The 20729-nt window shown below is 39.4% G+C and overlaps 2 protein-coding genes across 2 annotated transcripts; both read left to right on the top strand.

The window, feature by feature from the left end:
* Positions 1 to 3151: 3151 nt before the first annotated feature.
* Positions 3152 to 10501, top strand: LOC108955937 (pentatricopeptide repeat-containing protein At3g49170, chloroplastic). The gene is made up of 6 exons (XM_039304976.1): positions 3152 to 3390; positions 3619 to 3865; positions 8690 to 8771; positions 8858 to 9167; positions 9384 to 9882; positions 10037 to 10501. Exons 1-6 carry the CDS (start codon positions 3152 to 3154, stop codon positions 10499 to 10501), a joined length of 1842 nt encoding a protein of 613 aa, XP_039160910.1.
* An 8612-nt stretch (positions 10502 to 19113) lies between these two features.
* LOC104424241 (NDR1/HIN1-like protein 26) lies at positions 19114 to 20104 on the top strand. Its single transcript, XM_010036606.3, has one exon. It carries the CDS (start codon positions 19206 to 19208, stop codon positions 19857 to 19859), a length of 654 nt encoding a protein of 217 aa, XP_010034908.3. The 5' UTR covers positions 19114 to 19205; the 3' UTR covers positions 19860 to 20104.
* The last annotated feature ends 625 nt before the right edge of the window (positions 20105 to 20729 follow it).

Here is a 20729-nt window from a genome sequence, read left to right on the forward strand (position 1 = left end):
CGAAGAAGGCAAGGTAGAAGACGGCCAGCTGAAGGATTAGCCCAAGCAGCATCACAGCCAGTTGAAAGATTGGCCCAAACAACATCACGGCCAGTTCAGTCAACTATTCTTCAGCAGCAAAAGAAATACCCAGTGGTAAATTCAACCATTTGTATTCAGTTTTTCATTTTCTTTACATTATTATATGTCTCGATGTTATATTTATGGTGTCTTTTGCCTCTTTCTCAGGTTCGAAGAAAGCAAGTTGGAACTCAACTGTAAACTGAAAGGCCATCGCAAGAGCCACCTCAAGGGTCATCACAGGGGCCACCAGAAGAATCACTACAAGGGGCACCACAAGTACCACCACCAAGTACCACTAGAAGGCCCAACAAAAGAGGTGTCACTTTGAAGTTGAAGGGCTACACAAAAGGACAACTAGAAGATGGCTAGGTGAAGAGGCAGCTACACAAAGGCCATCTAGAAAACGCCTAGCTAAAGAATTGGTCAAAAAAGCCTCATTTGTAGCTGAAGGGCCCAAGAAAGCAAAAAAAAGAGCCAACAAATTACAAGTTTCTGAAAGTGACGCCCCTATTCAAACAAGAGGGGCACTTGGGAAGAGATTAAGACAATATGGCTATGGCCTTTATATAGATGAGCATACTGTAACAGTTATTCTGAATGTAAGTTTTATTAGCTACATTTAATTAAATTTATGCTGTAGACCTTTACTGACAACTTTTTTTTTTTTTGTTGCCTATGAGAAGTTCAGAGGTTCTTATCTTAGGCCCAACTCAAGAATCAACGGCTGTACCAACAAAAAAAGAAAACATCAATTGTGCCAACAATAAATAAGAGAAAGAACCCAGTTGCAGCTCCTTTTGAATCAATTCGGCCTAGGACATTTGTAGCTCCATCTGAGTCAGTGGATATTGAGAAGGTTGAAGAAGAAGTTGTGCATCCAGTTAGAAAGAGTGCAAGAATTATGAATCAAGTGAAAGGCCCATTAAAAAAAGCACGAAGAGGGGGTGTCGTAAATATTGATTGATGAGATGGGACGTGATAGGATTTGTGGAGCTTAGGAGTCAAAATAGTTATATAAACGTTAACGTTATAATAACACTTGCTATGGATGGTTATCTTTTTTTTTCTTTAGTTTGTCATTCATTGATATTGTGAGACTTAATTTCAATATCAATGAAATGATCTTGCGTTGCTTGTCAATTTTTGTTGTTTGTCATGGATTCTGCTTTTACTTGCTACTGCTGCTGTTGTTGGTGTTCTGTGGTGGTAGCTGGAGTGCTGGTGTGGCTAGTGGTGGTAAATGGTGATGTTTGGTGGTAGTGAGTTTGTTGTTGGGGTGCTAATGTGGTGGCTGAGGTGCTGATGTGGCTAGTGGTGATGCCCGGTGATTATGGTTTGTGGTGGGGGTTATAAGCTTATGCTGCACCTACACTTGGTGCAAGTGTGTAGTTTGTCACATCTTACACCATGTGTATTGGTGTAAGCTAGTGCAAGGCTCAACTTGCACTAGTACCTTGTGCAGCAACACCACCAACATGGTGGTGGTTGGAGCGCCTAGTGTGTAGTGTGGCTAGTGGTGATGATTGGTGGTGTAGCCAATGGTGGTGGCTGGCGCAATTTTTAGAAAAAATCCACAAAAATAAATTAAAAATTGGCACTTAACTAGTCATATTCTAAAGAACTTGGCACTTAACTATTTACTTTTAACTACAAGTGACACTTAACTGATCACTTTAATAATAACTTTGACACTTAAGTGATCCTTTTTTCATTGCGACTAGCACTTAAGTAATTACTAAATACAACTTATGACACTCAAGTAATCACTCATGTTTGTCTTGTGTATATGTTGGTCTGCATCAAAATAGAGAAGATGATGGTAATTTAACTTATGGCAACTCCATATGACAGCATAAACAACAACAAAGCCACAATGATCTTGTGAAACAACACAAACTTCTCGCATCTTTCAAAAAGAAAAAAACCTACGTTTAATCCAGAACAACACCATTTTTAACTATGGCAGTCAGAGAAACTTTTTCTCATTTTCAAGTGCTTTACATTTCATCATAAAGTACAATAGACAACAAAATAACATCATAATAAATGCTTTGTAACACTTTCGTTCAATTTTCATCGTTGAAACTTCATTCTTGAAATGTTTAGTTGAAGATGCTTGAGCGTGCATTGAGACTTCATTCTTGAAAAGTTTAACTGAAGACGCTTGAGCTTGCATTGAGTTGACATCGTCCAAGTCGTCCATGAATATAGATGGAGATTGCCATCTTTTATGAAGTAGATCCAATATCACCTCTGTGGCTCGGTCAAGCATCGACCCATTTGAAGTATTGGCACTTCGACGCTTCTTTATATCAGGCGCATCCATAAAATCTTCTCCCATGATTGATTCGAGTCCACGATGTTCTTCTTGGACTCGATAACCCACAAAAACAGAAATGCTGGCCTTCTCCTTCGCTTCAGTGAGAGGAAATTGAGGCGCTGCTGTGAGTCCTGCTCTCCATTTCCAAGATTTGACGAAGGAATTTTGGGCAAATGAAAATTAGGGTTCGAGACTTGGATTCGAGCACGTTAATAGGGATTTTGGCCGATTTATGGTTTTAGATTTGGGGCATTTGGGGAGACGACGTCGTTTTTGGAAGATTCAGAGCTTTTATTATGCCGATGACGTCATTTCTAGTGAGTTAGAGCCAACTCAGCTCTCCGGCGAGCCACATAGGCAATAAAAAATAATAAAATATTGCAATGTAGGATTTCTAGTAGGGGTCACCGGATGTGGCACTTAAGTGTCCCACTTTTCAAAAAAAGTGATACGTAAGTGTACATTTTCAAAGTTATGGCACTTAAGTGTCCCCGTGCCAAGTTATGGCATTTGGCCTGTTCTTTTGCCTTCTGATGTGTGTGTTGGGTGTGCATTTTAATTGGCACGTTTGCTATTCTTCTGCCTTCTGATGTGTGTGTTGGGTGTGCATTTTAATTGACACATTTGCGAAGGGTAGTGCCGATTTTGTTCCAGCTCATAAGGTGTTCGAGAAAATGCCCAAGAGGAATGTGGTGGCCTAGACTTTGATGATGGAAAGATGTACTCAGTTGGGTTGTCCAAACAAAAGCCACTGATTTGTTTCTGGATATGCTTGTCAGTGGAACTGTGGCATATAGATCTACACTCAATGCTGTTTTGTCGGCATGTTTGGAGTTGGAGTTACCATTGTTGGGGGTACAGTTGCGTTCATGGGTTATACAGTCTGGATTGGCTTTGGATGTCTGTGTTGGATGCAGCTTGGCAGACATGTACGTGAAGTTTGTAGCTGGTGGATCGCTTCATGATTCAAGAAAGGTGTTTGATCAGATGCAAGATAATAGCGTGATGTCTTAAACAGTGATAATCATGGGGTATGCACAAACTGAAGAGAATGAGGAGTATCAAACTCTTTTCGGAAATGATAAAAGGTCTAGTGAGGCCAAACCATTTTGCATTTGCTAGTGCTCTCAAGGCATGTGAAGTACTTGTGATGTAGATATGGGAATACAAATATACACTCTAGCTATAAAATTGGGCTTTGCCGTTGATACTTCCGTGGTTAATTCTCTCATTAGCATGTATCCTTGGTCGGGCCACATGGAAGACGCTCAGAGAGCTTTTGATGCGCTATTTGAAAAGAATTTGATTTCTCATGGTACCTTTGTGGATGCCTATGCCAAAAGTTTGGACGATCAAGCCTTTGAACTACTACATGAGATTGAGAGAGGAATCGGAATGAGTGCTTTTACATTTGCCAGCCTTTTAAGTGGAGCTGCCTCTATCGGCGTTACTGGTAAGGGGAAGCAAATCCACGCGAGGATGGTAAAATCAGGGCTGGACTAAAATCAAGTCCTTTCCAATGCTTTGACACTATGTATTCAGGGTGTGGAAATGTAGAAGCTGCTTTTCGAGTTTTCTGTGAGACGAGAGAGAAAATATTATAGCTTGAACTTCAATGATCACTGGTTTCACAAAACATGGATTTGTGGCGAGAACTCTGGACACATTCTGTAAAATGCTTGAGGCTGGTGTGAGGCGAAATGTGATTGCCTATGTTGCTATTTTAGCCTCTTGTAGCTCTGTGAGTTTGATTTATGATGGATAAAAACACTTTAGGTCAATGTACACGAAACATGGAATCTTGCCTGGAATTGGACACTATGCATGCATGGTGGACTTATTGGGCAGATCAGAATCCCTTGTCGATGCTCTTCAATTTATAAATTCAATGCTTTTGAAGGCTGATGCACTGGTCTGGCCTACATTTCTTGGAGCTTGCCGAGTTCATGGAAATGTTGAACTTGCGAAACCAGCTGTAGTAATGAGTTTTTAGCAGGAACTAGCTGACCCTGCTTCTTATGTTTTGCTATTGAAAACGTGTGCCTCATCTGGTCTATGGGAAGATGCTGCAGCAATCAGAAATAAGATGAAACTGAAATATCTTACAAGCTGGTTATCGCTGGATTCAAATGAAAAATATATTTCACAAGTTCTATTTGGGAGACACTTCACACCCAAAGGCAAGGTATGTCTATGACGAACTGGACTGATTGGCTAGTAGAAAAAAGAAACTGGGTTATGTTCTGAATACCGAATTTGTTCTTTATGATATGGAGGAGGGATAAAAGGAACAACATTTGCTCCACCACCCTGTAAAAATTGCTGTTGTTCTTGGCCTAATAAGCACCTCCAGTCCGAAATCTATCAGGGTGTTTAAGAATCTCCACATTTGCAGAGATTGTCATTCTGTGATCAAGTACTCCATGGAAACCAGAAGATCTATAGTAGTAAGGGATGCAAACCAGTTCCATCATTTTATGGAGGGGACATGCTCATCCAATGACTACTGGTGACAATGCTTCTTAACTTGTCTAATTCATTCTGTAAATCAAATCTCTGTTTTAGATTTTTCACCTCTGTTTCCATGTTACTTGAACCGGGCTTCTATCATTTCCCTAGCAAGCCCAACAATGTAAATATCATGTTTTTAAATGTATATGGAGTTTGTACTCTTTTTGTCAAAATACCAAGCAGAAGACCTCAAAATGGGTCTTGCCAACTTTCAGCAAATGATTAATGAAATCTAAAACAGTCACGCTTTTGCCTTTAGATTTTCCTGCAGTGTGCAGTTTTCCAGTACTAGATATTTATGTTCTGTTCCAATGCTAGCTTTCCCAATATGCAGTCCTGATGCCCCATAATTCATTGGTTGAAAATTCTGTGTGATTTTTGTTTCAGAAATTTTGCTTGTAATACCCCCAATTTATTGTTAGTCTACATTTTCAGATGTGGCGATTTCTTTTGCTTTTTTGTCTTCAAGTTCAACTATGCTATCATACCGTATGTTGCTACAACATTTCCCAGACTGTTGCAGATGGATAATTTCAGAAAAGCAGTGATTGAGAAGAAGCACGAGTAACTTTCGTATGCAAACAATGGTTTAAAACCGAGAGGCGTGATCCTTGAGAGGTTCGTGCAGGGATCAACCATTTGGAAGTATTGCATCTGCCTGTCGGGGAAAAAACTGTTTTTTGTCAGATGGGGCATCGTCCCTGATGTACATATTAGCTCCATATTGTTCCTCAGCAAGGCTTCCATCATACAGCATCGTACTTGTCAAAGCAGAGAACCAACGGCTACTCGTTACTGGTTTCCCCTCAGCAAATGACTGCATATAATCCAAAGGTGTTCAAATAAAATGCGCACTGTAACTGTCATGTTGTTTCCGCCAATGTGGCAATTATGATAATCTAAACGTGCAATTCCAATCAAAAGCATATCCATGTCCTCTGAAACAAGAATTGACGAGGCAAGCAAAGTTATGCCATGCCTAACGCCATAAGCTGACAAAGCCACTTGTCTTCTCAAGCAATGCATGTGTTTAAACTAGTGTAGATAACAGAATTTGCAAAGGTAAATATTGTGCACAAGCAAGTAATTTGAATTAAGAATCTTATAAAGTAGGTCAATAGCTTTTAGATAAATTGAGTTTCTTACTGATTCTCAAGGTTCTTCACGCTCACTGGAGAATCAACCTGATGAGAAAGACTGGTCGTTGCGACGGGAGGTTGAGGAGCTGTCTCTTCCAATTCCATTCAGTTCCATTGACATTTCTTGCTCCGCTGCACTATGAAAGGAAGGCGAGAACAATTGAAACGTCACATGACAAAGTGTTCAAAGTAGGACAACCAAACCCGTCTAATGGACGGCAGAATTCATAAGCTGAACTTCAAGGTCTACATAAACCGACTTCCAGAAGCAAACGATAACAAACAGATTACCTCACTTAGGATGGGACTTGACGAGAGGTTCATGGAGCTGGAAGAGATTCATCGAAAAATGTCTCCAAGTCAAAGGTGGGTAAACGACAATTTGGGCATAAATTGTGTATCTTTTCCTCTTGCGGAGGAACTAATCATTGACACAACGATGTACTTAATTTGAGGTCATATGGCACAGATTGCTCAGTGTAATCGTGAATTTTCTCCATCACAATGTAGTAAATACAGGTACAAATAGATCTCTTTGCTTTGCTCCATATCGAGCAAGCTACAGTGCTAGATACAAAGTATCTCTGCTTATTCTTTAAATCTGCAACATTTTCGCCTCTGCTCTGTGGAAAAAAACTGGCTCTCGCAGGATTTTCCCGTTCATATAATGTCTAGAGCATTGGCATTCTCTTCTCAGTTTTTATGGTTTCTTTACATATTTCTGTAGTTGTTCGAATAAAGATAGTGTTTTTTTTTGGTAAAGAAACTAGATTTGCCCTGACTAATTTCGTTAGGGAATAAAGATAGTGTTAATTGACGTTAATTCGAAATTTTACATGGTTAGCATAGTAACAGGCGAAGCACTTTCGCAAGAATTGATATTCATTGGAATATTATGGAGTGTTAATACTTTTCATTTCTCAGCTTTACTATTTACTCATATCAATTAAAATTTTCAGTTTGTCAGGAAGCCTCGAGGCAAATATTTCTTTACAGTGGCCACTTGAGAATTTATCTAAAGATGATAAAACAAAATGCTCAGTGAAAGGATATATAAAGGTTCCAAGCTAACCTTCTCAACGGTTCGTTTATGATATCAAGTTTAGCATAAACTTGAATAGAAAGATTGGCTAAAACATCTCTCCAAACTATCTGCGGTAACAATACTCAAGTTGATACTAGATATGAGTTTCATCTTTTCTGGAGATAGAGATCTTCCAATAAGTTTAGGACTTTGCCTATTCAAGTTGCCATCAGAATTGGGAAGAAAAAGAAAGCGGTGCCACATATTAACGATACCTATATGCAGTATCTCTGTATGATTAGGAGATTAATCCATTTTTAAGTATCCACTTAAGAGGGTGCGAGTGGTGATGGTAATTCCTGATCACGCAGTTATTAATGTCGAATTCATCTTGTCAGTCACGCATTGGCTCTGAAAAGAATAGTTAACCATTCGAAGGCAATAGGACATGAGATGCTAGGCACAACAAAAGTCCAGAGGCTACAAAACAATTCATGTAAAAGATGATGTCGACCCTTCTCTGTGTTGGGGTCTTGTCGAATCAAAGGATGCCTACCATTATTTTCGTCATCATGTGCTTTCAAGGAATTTCACGTTCTTCGCTTACTTGCAAGTTCTTGAACGTGAAATATTGAATAAAGCAATAATTTCGTGGCTCGTTGGATAAATCTACCGATTTGCTCATTTGGGCAGAAATAAATATTGACAATGGAAAAAATTCTCCTTCTCTGCAATGATTTCTTATTTGTTTTCGACACTCAAATGAATTAAAATTACGATACAATTATGATACAACAATCTTTAGAAATATGACTACCGTAGAGTGAAATACAATGAGAATTCTTATGCAATCAGAGTAGAAAATAGGCTAGCATAAGGACTCGATAAATGGGTATAAGAGGCTAACCACCGGAACAATCCAATCGAGCTAAACAGCTTATTGTCTTTCTTCCCCTGTTGCAATCAAACATAATAGACCTTTACTTGGTCCCAAAGCAAAATCTAATGGACGAAAGAGAGGGAAAAAATAGACTTAAAAAAAATGGAAAAGTTGAGAGAATATTAATAAAGTAAATGAGGCCTACCAGTTTTAATTGATTAAGGGGCTCAATAAACGCCGAAAGTCTCAACATCCTGAACTTAAAGATTTGTTACGTCCAGCGTGGCTTTGCCAAGCCGAGCATTGTAAGCATTGACATGGTTGACTTGGGATTGACTTGTGTTGCCCCTCAAACTGCATTTGTTATCGAATGTCCGAGCTTCAGCGGATTGTCTATCGTGTCCTGGGCACGATGCTCCTAGTGATAAACACTCACGATTTGTGATGGACTTCAGCAAATCAATATAGAGCCAACAAAAAGAATAGACTTCATCACATTTGAAACGGTTCACCACTAGGGCCACCACGCCTCAAAGCATAAAAAAGATGCTCAAAACTTGAACGCGCTTGGAAGTCGAGTTCGAGTTGACTCAACTTGCTAATACCAGTTAATCATCTATTAATTGTACGTCCATGAACGAGTATTCGCACTTGGGAGGCGCGTCCATCGCGCTTTGGCTCGGTCCCAGCTCGAGTCCGACTAGGTGATTTTTAACTCGTTCATCGGTCTGTACTCAAAATCCAATGACCAGGCTGAGGCGGAGAGGATATATATGGACATGGGTAGTAAAAGGGACTTGGTTTCCTGGAATTCCATGATCTCTTGTTATGCCAGTAATCACATGGGAGTTCGAAGGGGTCGATAATTTTCGTTCACATGCTTGAAGATGGTTCTTTCCCTAATAATTATTGTGTTGTAGAGGTTATTTACGGTTGTCCGGTTCCCGATAATGCATCAATTGGGGATATAGTTTTCGGGTTTATAATCAAAAGCTGCTATGCTGATTCTGAGGGGTTTGTTGGGTGTGCATTAATTAGCATGTTTACAACGGGTAGTACTGATTTGGTTTCAGCTCGTAAGGTGTTCAAGAAATCTCCCGGGAGGAGTGTGGTTGCTTGGACTTTGATGATGACGAGATATACTCTGTTGGGCTGTCCAAAGAAAGCTGTTGATTTGTTTCTGGATATGCTTGAGAGTGTGCCTGGCCAGATAGATCTACACTCACAGCTGTTTTGTTGGCATGTCTGGAGTTGGAGTTACAATCGCGGGGGGGTGCATTTGTGTTGCTGGGTTATATGGTCTGGATTGGCTTAGGATGTCTGAGTTGGATGCAGCTTGGTGGACATGTGCACGAAGTGTGTAGCTAGTGGATCGCTTCATGATTTAAGAGAGGTGTTTAATTGGGTGCAAGATCATAACGTGATGTCTTGAACTGCATTAATTAGAGGATATGCTCAAACTGAAGACAATGGGGAGGCTATCAAACTCTTTTCGGAAATGATAAAAGGTCCAGTGAGGCCAAACCATTTCACATTTGCTAGTGATCTCAAGGCATGTGGAAGTACTTGCGATGTGGACATGGGGATACAAATAAACGAGCTAGCTACAAAATTGGGCTTTGCCGGCGATACTTGCATGACCAATTCTCTTATTAGCATTTATTCTCGGTCGGGTCACGGGAAAGACGCTCAGAGAACTTTTGATGCACTATTTGAAAAGAATTTAATTTCTTTCAATACCCTTGTGGATGCCTATGCCAAGAGCTTGGAGTCCGACGAAGCCTTTGAATTGCTACATGAGATTGAGGAGAGAGGAATCGGAATGAGTGCTTTTACATTTGCCAACCTCCCTATTGGTAAAGGGAGCAAATACATGCGAGACGGTAAAATCAGGGCTGGACTCAAATCAGTGCATTTCCAATGCTTTGATCACTATGTATATAGGGTGTGGAAACCTAGAAGTTGCTTTTCGAGTTTCTGTGAGACGAGAGAATTGACCACTATGCATGCTCGGTGGCCTATATGGGCAGATCAGGATCCTTTGCCGACCCCCTTCAGTTTATAAATTCACTGCCTTTCATGGCTGATTCACTGGTCAGGTCTGCAATACATTTCTTGGAGCTTGCCAAGTTCACGGCAATGTTGAACTTGCAAACAAGCTGCAGCAATATATTTTTAGCAGGATGCAGACTACCCTGCTGCTTATGTTTTGCTATCAAATAAGAAGGCTTGGCTGGTGTTGGGAAGATGCAGCAGAAATTAGAAAGAAGATGAAACTTGAATTTGTTACAAAAGAAGCTGATTGTAGCTGGATTCAAGTGAAAAATAAAGTTCACAAGTTCTATGTGGGTGACACTTCACACCCGAAGGTACAGGAGATCTATGACAAACTGGGCCAATTGGCTAGTCGAATAAAGAAACTGGGTAATGTTCTGAATATTGAATTTGTTCTTCATGATGTGGAAAAAGGACAAAAAGAACAATGTTTGATCCAGCACAGTGAACAAATTGCTGCTGTTTTTGGCCTTATAAGCACTTCCAGTCCAAAATCTGTCAGTGTTTAAGAATCTCCACATTAGTGGAGATTGTCACCTGCAATCTAGTATATCTCCATGGCAACCAGAAGATCTGTAGTCATAAGGGATGCAACTTACGGACTAAACTTGCTCATACAATGACTACTGACTATGATGCTTCTTAAATTGTCTCATTCATCGTGCAAAACATATCTCCGTTTTAGATTTTCCCCTTTGTTCCTGTGTTACTTGAACTGGGCTTCTATTATTTCCCCAGCAAGCCTAACATTTTAACTATCATGTCCTGGAATGTATATAGATTTGGTACTTCTCTTCTGTCAAAATACCAAGCAGAAGACCTCAAATGGAGCTCGCAATCTTTCAGCAATATGATTCATGGAATTGGAAACAGTCACGCTTTTGCCTTTGGATTTTCCTGGAACATACAGTTTCAGATACTAGATATTTATGTTCTGTTCTATTCGTGAGCATTGCCAATATGCAGTCCCGATGCCCCATTGAAAATTCTGCATGATTTTTGTTTTGAAAATTTTGCTTGTAATGCCTCCAAATTTTAGTTAGTCTACATTTTTGGATGTAGCAATTTCTTGTGCTTTTATATCTTCAAGTTCAACCATGCAAGTTCATGCCATACGTTGCTACAACATTTCCCTGACTGTTGCAGTATCATAAATTTAGGAATTGGTGATTGAGAAGAAACAAGAGCAACTTTCGTGAGCAAACATCAGTTTGAAACCGAGAGGCATGATCCTTGAGGGGTTCATGCAGTGATCAAGCATTTGCAAGCATTGCATCAACTTATTAGGGAGGAAAATGTTTTCCGTCAAATGGGGCATCGTTCCTGATGTACATCTTAGCTCCATGTCGATCCTCTGCAAGGCTTCTACTGTACAGCATTGGACTTGTCAGAGCAGGGAAAGCAACAGGTACCGTTACTAATTTCCCCTCAGCAAACGACTGCATAAAATCTGAAGGTATTCGATTAGAATGCACACCGTAACTGTCATGTTTCCAGCAATGTGTTTTATCAATGGTAGCAATTATGATTGTCTAAACATATAATTCCTATCAAAAGAATACTAGACCAGGCAAATAAAGTTATGCCACACCTCATGCCATAAGCTGACAAAGCGATGTGCACTCAAACGATGCACGTGTTCTAACTAGTGCAGATAACAAAATTTGCGAAGTTAAATAATGTGCACAAGTAGGTAATTTGAATTGAGAATTTTATAAAGTAGGTAAGTAGCTTTCAGATAAATTGAGTTTCCTAGTGACTCACGAGGTTCTTCATGCTTACTGGAGAATTATCCTGATGAGAAAGACCACTCGTTATGACAGGAGGCTGTGGAGCTCTCTTTCCATTCCATTCAGTTCCTTTGACAATTGAAACCTCACATAACAAAGTGTTAAAAGTACACCAACTGGACCCGTCTATTGGACAGCAGAATTTATAGGCTGAACTTCAAGGTCTACATAAACCGAATTCCAGAAGCAAACATAAACAGATGACCTCACTTAGGAGAGCACTAGACGAGAAGCTCGAGGAGCTGGAAGAGATTCACAGAAAAATGTCCCCAGTCAAAGGCGAGTAAAGGACAATTTGGGCATAAATTGCGTATCAATTCCTCTTGTGGAGGGAATGAGTGAAGCGCAAATTATATGCAACGTCTCTTTGCTTGCTCCATATTGAGAAAGCTATAGTGCTAGATACATTTTTGCATTTGCTCTGTGCGAGAAAACCGGCTCTCACATGATTTTCCTTGTCTTATAATGTCTAGAACTTTGGGATTCTCTTCTCCATTTTTATGTTTTCTTCACGTACTTCTGTAGTTCTTCAAGTAAAGATAGATTTAATTGATGTTATTTCGAAATTTTCCATGGTTAGTGTAGTAACAGGCAAAGAACTTTCGCAAGAACTGATAAGTCAATGGAAAATTACGGAGTGTTCATCCTTTTTACTGTCATTTCTCAGTTGGACTGTTTACTCATATCAATTAAAATTTTCAGTTTGTTAGGGAGCCTCAGGAAAACATGTCTTTACAAAGGCCACTTGAGAATTATCTAGAGATGATGGAACAAAGAACTCGGCGAAACGATACATAAAGTTTCCAAGCTAACCTTCTTGGTTGTTTGTTTATGATATCATGTTTAGCATAAACCTTAATAGAAAGACCAGCTAAAACATGTCTCCAAACTTTCTGCTGTAGCAATGCTGTGTCCCTGTGCAGAAATCATAAAATCTCAAGTTGATACTAGATATTGACCTTAATCTTTTCTATAGATACGGATCTTTTAATAAGCTCGGGATTTGCCCGTACAAAATGTCATTAGAATTAGGAAGGAAAAGAGACCGATGATATTTATGCACAATATCTATACACAATACCTCTGTTTTATTATAATTCAAGTGATTAGGAGATTTAATTCATTTTCAGCGTCCACTTAAGAGGATGTGAGTGGTGATGGTAACTCCTGACCACGCGAATTTTAGCGTCGATTTCGTCTTGTCGGTCGCACATTGATTCTGAAAGAGAAGTTGCCATTCTAAGGCAATAGGACATGAGATCCCTGAACATAACAAAAGTCCAGAGGCTACAAGACAATTCGTGCATAGGCGATCCTCTCACTTCTCTATCGTGTGGTCTTGTCGAAACAAAGGATGCCTACAGCTATTCGTGTCATCATGTGCCTTCACGGAATCGCATGTTCTTTGCTTATTTGCCAGTTGTTGGAAGTAAAAAGCAGAATGGAGCAATAATTTTCGTGGCTCGTTGAATAAATACACTGTTTTGTTATTTTTAGGTAGAAATAAATGTTGACGATGGAAAAACAATCCCCTTTTTTTTTATTATGGCCAAGAGGAAAAAGTTCTCCTTGTCTGTAATGATTTCTTATATATTTTCGGCACTCAAATGGATTAAAATTACGATACAATAATATACAGGAATAAAACTATCATAAACTGAAATACAATGAGAATTAATATACAATCACAGTAGAAAATAGGGTAGCATGGGGACTCATTTATGGGACATAAGAGCCTAACCATTGGAATTATTAGCTTCTCCATTTGGCCAATGATTAGGGTCTTTTAAATGAATTTTTAATTTTTCTTTTCTTTTTTTTTCTTTTTCTTTTTCTTATCTTCTTTTTCTTTTCTTTCTTTTCCTTTGTCCTTCTTCCTCTGTCAGCTAGCAACCCAATAACCAGCCATTTTGCGAGTTAGCAAGCACAAGGCTTAGTCGATCCATGTGAACCCAAGCTGGCCAAGGTCATCAAGCTAGAGACTTGCTAAATCCGAGCAATCTCGCGGCTTAACCGATCTTGGCAAGCTCAGGCTTCTCCAAGGATAGTGAGCTTGTGGCTCACCCGAGGCCAGTGAGCTCAAGCTCGGCTGTGGCCATCGTCGCCTAGTTACGGCGAAAGAAGGGGAAAAAAGAAAGAGAAACAAGGAAAAAAGAAAATTAAAAATTCAATTTTAAAATTTTTTAAAAAGATAAAAATTTAAAATTTAAAATGTCTTTTTTTTTTTTTTTGCTTGAGATAAAATAATGAGATTGAAATCATTTTTTGAAAAAAAAATCCAAATATCAAAAACGTTTTCGACCATATATTACAAAAAAAAAAAAACTAATTATATTCTTGGAACAAACATATCCTAAGGGTCATAATGAGAAGTTGTTCCTATCCTCATCACCAACTCACCACAAAGTTATCGCCTAAAAGTCCAATCGAACTAGAGAGCTTATTGTCCTTCCCTGATGCAATTAAAGATAGGAGACCCTTTATTTGGTCCCAAAGCAAAATCTAATGGACAAAAGAGAGAGCAATATATATATATAAGAAAAAGGAGAAGTTGAGAGATCATTAATAAAGTAAATGGGGTCAACCAGCTTTTGTTGATTAAGGGGCTCCATGAACACGAAGAGTCTCAAAAGCTAGAACAAAAAGTGGGAAGCTCCTCTAATTTCAAACGTCTCTGCTTCCCAGTCTGTAATGCCCTTTTCAAGATTCTCAACCTGAAGATTTGTCGGGTCCCACATGTTTTTGTCAGGCAGAGCTTGATTGACCGTGAGGATTGGAATGGTCGACTAAGGATTGGCCCGTCGAACCGCGTTGATTTTTCGCCCTGCACGCAGATCGAATGGCCGAGCTTCGGCAGGTCGTCTACCGTGTCCCGGCCACGATGGTCCTTGTGATAATCACCCGTGAATCATAATGAGCATCCCTTTTATTGTTGGTAAATCAATATTAAGCCAATAAGAATAATACTTTATCCCATTTAAAATGGATTTACCACAAGCTGTCGTGCCTCAAGACATCAAAGAGATGCTAATAAGAACATATATAAATTTTATTTACTATTCAAGTAATATAGTCACTATTTTCAGCATTTTTAACAACTGTCACAGAGGATGAGCTAATGTGATTCCATCAATGGTACACCCTTTTCTTAGCTCAAAAGGAACGGCGACTCAACACACGATAAAGGTCTTGTAACTAAATATATTTAAAAGTGAGGAAGGATGTTTCTCATGGGCTTCAAAAGCAAGTCCCCAGATTCTTCGTGTTTTCTTACTTTTGCACAAAGTTCAAAGAAATAAAGGGGCCACAGGACAACAAGTCTCCTTACTTAGTAACTTAAGCAACCTCGCACCCCTAATCACGGCTTATTTTAATAGCCAAACCAAAGTTTGCTTCCATATATACATATAAAATAGTTCACTGCAAAAATCGACAAGAGTTAATTAGAAGTGGAGATGAAAAGGTAGGTGTCTCTAGTTTGAAGTGATTGTACCAATGTCACACACTACTCCATTACGTGTCGTGACTCTTTTAAAAGGCTATTGCTTTTGTCTTCAGCAATTATTAAAGTACGTGCCCCTTTTGATTCTAGCTAAGAAAGACATCCCCATGTCGTGCCCGTCAATCACTAGGGTTAGGAAATGTTCAATCAAGAAAACGTAAGGACTGTGTATTACTCAAAAAGTCATTAGGACCCACTTTTGCTTCAAATCGTCCCTCTATGTTTATCATCCTTGTATGGCTGAACCACACGGCTAAAATTTATACTCAAACAACCAATCATTCTTGGCATGTGCATGGCAAGGATACAATTATATAATGGATATATATTAGACCTATTAAATAAATGGATTGGATCAAAGGTAATCATACCTAAATTGACTCATTTGTATCCGATGCTAATTTAGTAATCCATACTTAACTTCACCCTACAAAACTTGTAATTGACCTAGAATCCATTTTTAACAACTTTTCTCCTTAAATTTACTTTTGAAGACTGGGCTGCTCCATAAACTAACTCATCAAGTTTGTGAGGGAACTCAGGGATTGGATTGTGGACAAAGGCATGGAGTTGGGGGTGAAAGTTTGGGTTTCTTAAGAAATGCAATTTGTCATAGTAGTAGTATGAAGATGCGAGTTAGAGGTTAAAGAAAACTTAAAGATGGCGCAAGTTGAGCAACGAAGGGCGAAGGTTGCAAGTCATGAAACCGAAGATGGAAAAAGGAGAACCAAAGTGGGCTTAGCCTAATCTATTTATTAAACAGGTTAAAAATGGGTTTCTAACGGATCTACTAAAACTATCTATTTGGGTTTTTAACTTTAAAATCCATTATAACCAAGGAAAATGCTTGTGTGACCATCCACGGCAGAATAACAGTGGAACGGTCGTAGGCCAGCCACATAATCTCTTGGAGGAAACCTGCAGACTTCCTTAACCGGTTTAATCGTTGATTTCATGTTTCTTTCTTTTTCATTTTCTTGACTTCTATGTTCCTTATTGCAACCTCAAATTTTGGAGACAAAATTAAAAGGTCACACTAAATCATTTTTCTTGAAGATTATCACTTTAATTTGTTTCTTTAAATAAGACAAGAAAATAGTTTTCTTCTTATGACTTTTTTAAGGGTAAGAATAGTATAAGTGTCAAAAACTTTTATACGACACTTACTTGAATACCAAAAAAAAAATTTCTCTCACTTGAGTACCACATCAAGGTAAAATTGATTAATTAAGTTCTAATTCTGACAAATCATCATATGTGGAATTTTTTACTTTTATGTTTTCTTTTTCTTTTTTTATTTGCCTTTATTTTTCTTTTATTCTTTGGAGCTAACAAGGGTCATTCTCACAAGCCGTGAAACCCTCGCCCTTGGTCATGAAGGCCCTCACGGCCTCACTTGTAGCTTGTGAGGTTGCAATGCCCTTGCCGCTTTGGGTGGCATCACCAGTGGTCAAGAAGGGGCCGTGATGCCTCACCTAAGGCCTTCATGGCGAGGGCAAGGCAAACCTCATCCATATGGCTGTGAAGGCCCTTGCAGCCTTTTAACAGCCTAGTGAGGCCTTGATGGCCTCGCCTAGGTAGTGAGGGTCGTTGATGACCCTCGTCGGCCCTAAAAAAAAAGCATAATAAATAAAAAATATAAAAATTGGCCATATCAGTGCATGCGATATCATGTCGAACAAACATCATCCACGTCAAATTTTCTAGTGAAACAAATTGGAATTAGTACTCAAGTAATCAATTTTTCAAATTTGTGACACTCAAGTGAACTAAAAAAAGTTTTGACACTCCTACTATTCTTATCCTAACTTTTTCATATGGTGAATACATTTTTTACTCTACTAATTTTTTTTGGAACTCTCTACTAACTCATTATTCTTATTTTGATCTTCTCTTTGCTTCACTTGTTTAATGCATAATTGATATCAATTGTCTATTGGAGAGTCCTTTAAGAGCAATTTGGTTTGAATGAAAGGAATGATCAACTATTTAATTGTACAATGATTTTGTTACTAGTTGCGAAGCTGATGTTTCAAGCGCTTTTTCATATTTTAAATTTAATAGATTTTTGTAATGACATTAATGACTATTTTAGTAAGCTATAATATTTTTTTTTTACTTGTAATTATTTATTTTTTCTTTCTTCATATTTAAGAAAATTGATTTCGTGGGCCTTCTTTTGCTGTTATCTCTAAATTTGAGCTTGTTGCCAGTATTTATTTATTGATACTTTGGTATTTAAGGAAACATGGAAGTCAGAAAAAAAAAAAAAAGGAAACATGGGGTCACAAATTAAAACCGTTATCGGTTTCCTCCAAAAGGATTAGGTGCGTTTGTTTGCGTTTCGTTTAAAAATTGTTCTAGGAAATGAAATAGAAAAAAATGTTTTTCATTCGGGAACAATTTTTGAACAAAACAACGCGTTTGGTAAACTTGTTCCGGGAATAAAAATAAACAGAAACATGTTTGGTAAATTTGGATAATTTTTTTTTATTTCTTTTTTTTTTTCTATTTTTTTCTTATTTTTCCTTTTTTTTTTTTTTTTCTTTTTTCATTTTTTTTTTTTTTTTGGCCGGTCACGGCCAAGGCCTTGGCCGGGCGACCGGCCGGCGAGGCCGAGGCTCGCCGGCCTCTGGGCGAGCTCGGCCTCGCCGGATCTGGGCAAGATCGAGCTCGCCGCCGGCGCGAGGTCGGCCTTGCCTTGATCCGGCGAGGCCGAGCTCGCCCGCCGGCGGGCGAGGCGCGGCCTCGCCGGCCACCGGGCGAGGCCGAGGCTCGCCGCCGCCGGGCGAGGTCGGCCTCGCCGGATCCGGGCGAGATCGAGGTCGCCGTGCCGACGCGAGGTCGGCCTCGCCATGGTCGGGCGAGCTCGAGCTCGCCCATCCGGCGAGGCCGACTCGCCCTGGGCCGGCCGGCGAGCCTCTGGCCGTGGGCGAGGCCGCCACCAAAAGAAAAAGAACAAGAAAATAAGAGAAAAAAAAAAAAAAAAAAGTGTTTCTCAAAAGTGTTTCAAAAACAAGAAACACAAAATTTGTGTTTTTGTTTGCTTTCTTTTGTTCCTGAACAAAAGAACAAAAAAACAGAAAAAAGTGTTTAAAAACACAAAAAGAAATACAAACAAACAGGCCTTTTTAGTGGCTAGCCTTTGACCGTTCCACTGTTATTCTACAATGGACGATCATGCTAGCCACCCCCTATAACCAATGCTTTTAAGTTTGAGGTGACTTATTTATGATCCATCAACATAAATGTGGATTAGAATATGGGTTTGTAGCCCATTTTAACAGCCATAATGTATATCATTTTGTATTTAAAATACAATATAGGAGAGGGTATCTTATGTAATGACTATGCATATAATAGTTACGAACAAAATCAGATAAACATAAACAGTGAATGAGCCTTTTGTTTGGAAAAAAACTGTATGCTTACGAACCTTTCGTCAAAGCCAGCACTTGAAGAAGAAAATTAACGGGCGAAATCGGGGTCGATTTGGAACCGGTGCAGTCATTGTCAAAGGTGCTTTTTGAAATTTTCATCAATGTAGTTAAGCATGTCTTCTTCAGTTTGAGTGAAACTACAGAAGCAAACTAGGAAGAAGGGGGTATGGTCATCTAAAAAAATTTCATGCTGGTCGTGCATGAAATGATAATGGTAAATTTCCAGTAAAATATCTTCCCTCCATCTAGAGAGAGAGAGAGAGAGAGAGAGAGAGAGAGAGAAAGGGAGTAGCTGCCAGTCAAACCCAATTAAACCAACGGTTGCTTTTCACCCTTTTTGCCTAGTCTCTCCTTTTATTAAACCCCATTCTATCACCTCTCTTTCCTTAGCAAGCCAAGTCTCCCCTTCCTTCCTTCCTTATCCTTCATTCTCATCTCTCTCTCTCTCTCTTTCTCTCTCTCTCTCTCACTTCAACTACAAATGACACAAATTGACATAAGATCGCCCAAACACTGTGCCGAAAAGCAAGCACGGTTCTACGAAAACCTAGACAAACCCAAGCTCTACAAGAAGCTCTTCTTTGCCTTGTCCACTCTCTTCACCACCCTCCTCTCCTTCATCTTCCTCATCTACCTCCTCCTCCATCCCACCAAGCCCCGCTTCTCCCTCCAACAAGCCCAAATCTACCAACTCAACCTCTCCACCAATCCGCAGCTCATCAACTCCTCCCTCCAAGTCACCCTCGTCTCCACAAACCCTAACACCAAGGTCGGTATCTACTACGATGGCCTCCGGGTTTATGTCGCCTACAAAGGCCAGCAGATAACCCTTGACTATCCGCTTCCACCCTTTTATCAAGGGCACCAGGACACCAATCTCTTGACCGCCTCCCTCGTGGGGACTTCGATTCCCGTCGCTCCCTCTTTCGGTTATGAAGTGGGCCGTGATCAGAGCTCGGGCAAATTGGCGATCAGTGTCAAAGCGAATGGGAGGATAAGGTGGAAGGTAGGGACTTGGGTTTCGTGGAATTATCCAATCAATGTCAACTGCATCGCGGTTATGGATTTCGGGCCGGCGATTCCAACCGGCCCGTTGAGCTCCCAGCAAGGAAGCCAATGTTCTACTTCTCTGTGAAAAAAAAGGAAAGAAGGAACTTATCGTCACCGCTACTTTTACGATACATATTTTTGCAATTTCAGGTTTATGCTTTCTTCTCTTCTGTTTGATAGCGTTGGCCTTTTGTTGATGTATTTTTACTTTTCTGGCGTGTACATATGATGTTAATGATGGTTGAAAAGATGAGAAAGTTGAAGTTATAATGAGATGTAAAAAGGTTGTTTTGATTTGTTAATGTTATCTTGGTCATCCCTTTCTCGATATATGCTCAGTCGCTATATTGCCATGCATGGAGTCGAAAGGAGGCGTATGTGCTGTCGCTTTTGTGGGCGATATCGATTCATGAAAGTGGAGAGTAGAGGAATGATTTTCTATTTTTATATTATACTGAAAACTAAAAATTGTTAAGAAGCTACGCATTATGTACTCGCGATGTAAATGTTCTTGATCCTAGTGGTCTTGATTTTGAACTTTTTGAACAAGTATAATTATGAAAAGTAGTATCGAAACTCCGATCCCCACGCCAGCTTCTTCCTTGGAGTTATTTATAGCCTTTTTATTTTCTAATCATACGTTTGTAATTAATGTAGCTGGAAAATTGTTAATCATGCGTAAAGTCTCGGGTTTTTGCGATAGTGGAAGGAATAGAGTTTATTAATGTGCGATTAAAAGAGTTCTTAGGCACCCAAATTTTTATCTTGTTTTTGTTTTGGTAAAAGAAAGATAATTGAATCTCAAATTGGGGCTGCAACTTTGGTCCTTACCATATGAATCCCAAGTATGAATTTAGATAATTGAATAGCCAAAAAGGTAGCACAAACACACGGTAAAGACAAAAACAGTGATTTTTCTCATAAAGGGAAAATGAGGAAAAAGGAGGGAAAATAA

Source organism: Eucalyptus grandis, chromosome 11 (genome assembly GCF_016545825.1).
Source record: "Eucalyptus grandis isolate ANBG69807.140 chromosome 11, ASM1654582v1, whole genome shotgun sequence".
NCBI lineage: Eukaryota > Viridiplantae > Streptophyta > Magnoliopsida > Myrtales > Myrtaceae > Eucalyptus > Eucalyptus grandis.

Coding starts and splice junctions, on each gene's coding strand:
- LOC104424241 (XM_010036606.3), top strand. CDS start 19,206: ATGACACAAATTGACATAAGATCGCCCAAACACTGTGCCGAAAAGCAA.
- LOC108955937 (XM_039304976.1), top strand. CDS start 3,152: ATGCTTGTCAGTGGAACTGTGGCATATAGATCTACACTCAATGCTGTT. Junction 3,866..8,689: donor AGCAAATCCACGCGAGGATG/GTAAAATCAGGG, acceptor TCCAATGACCAG/GCTGAGGCGGAGAGGATATA. Junction 9,168..9,383: donor ATAGATCTACACTCACAGCT/GTTTTGTTGGCA, acceptor TGCATTAATTAG/AGGATATGCTCAAACTGAAG.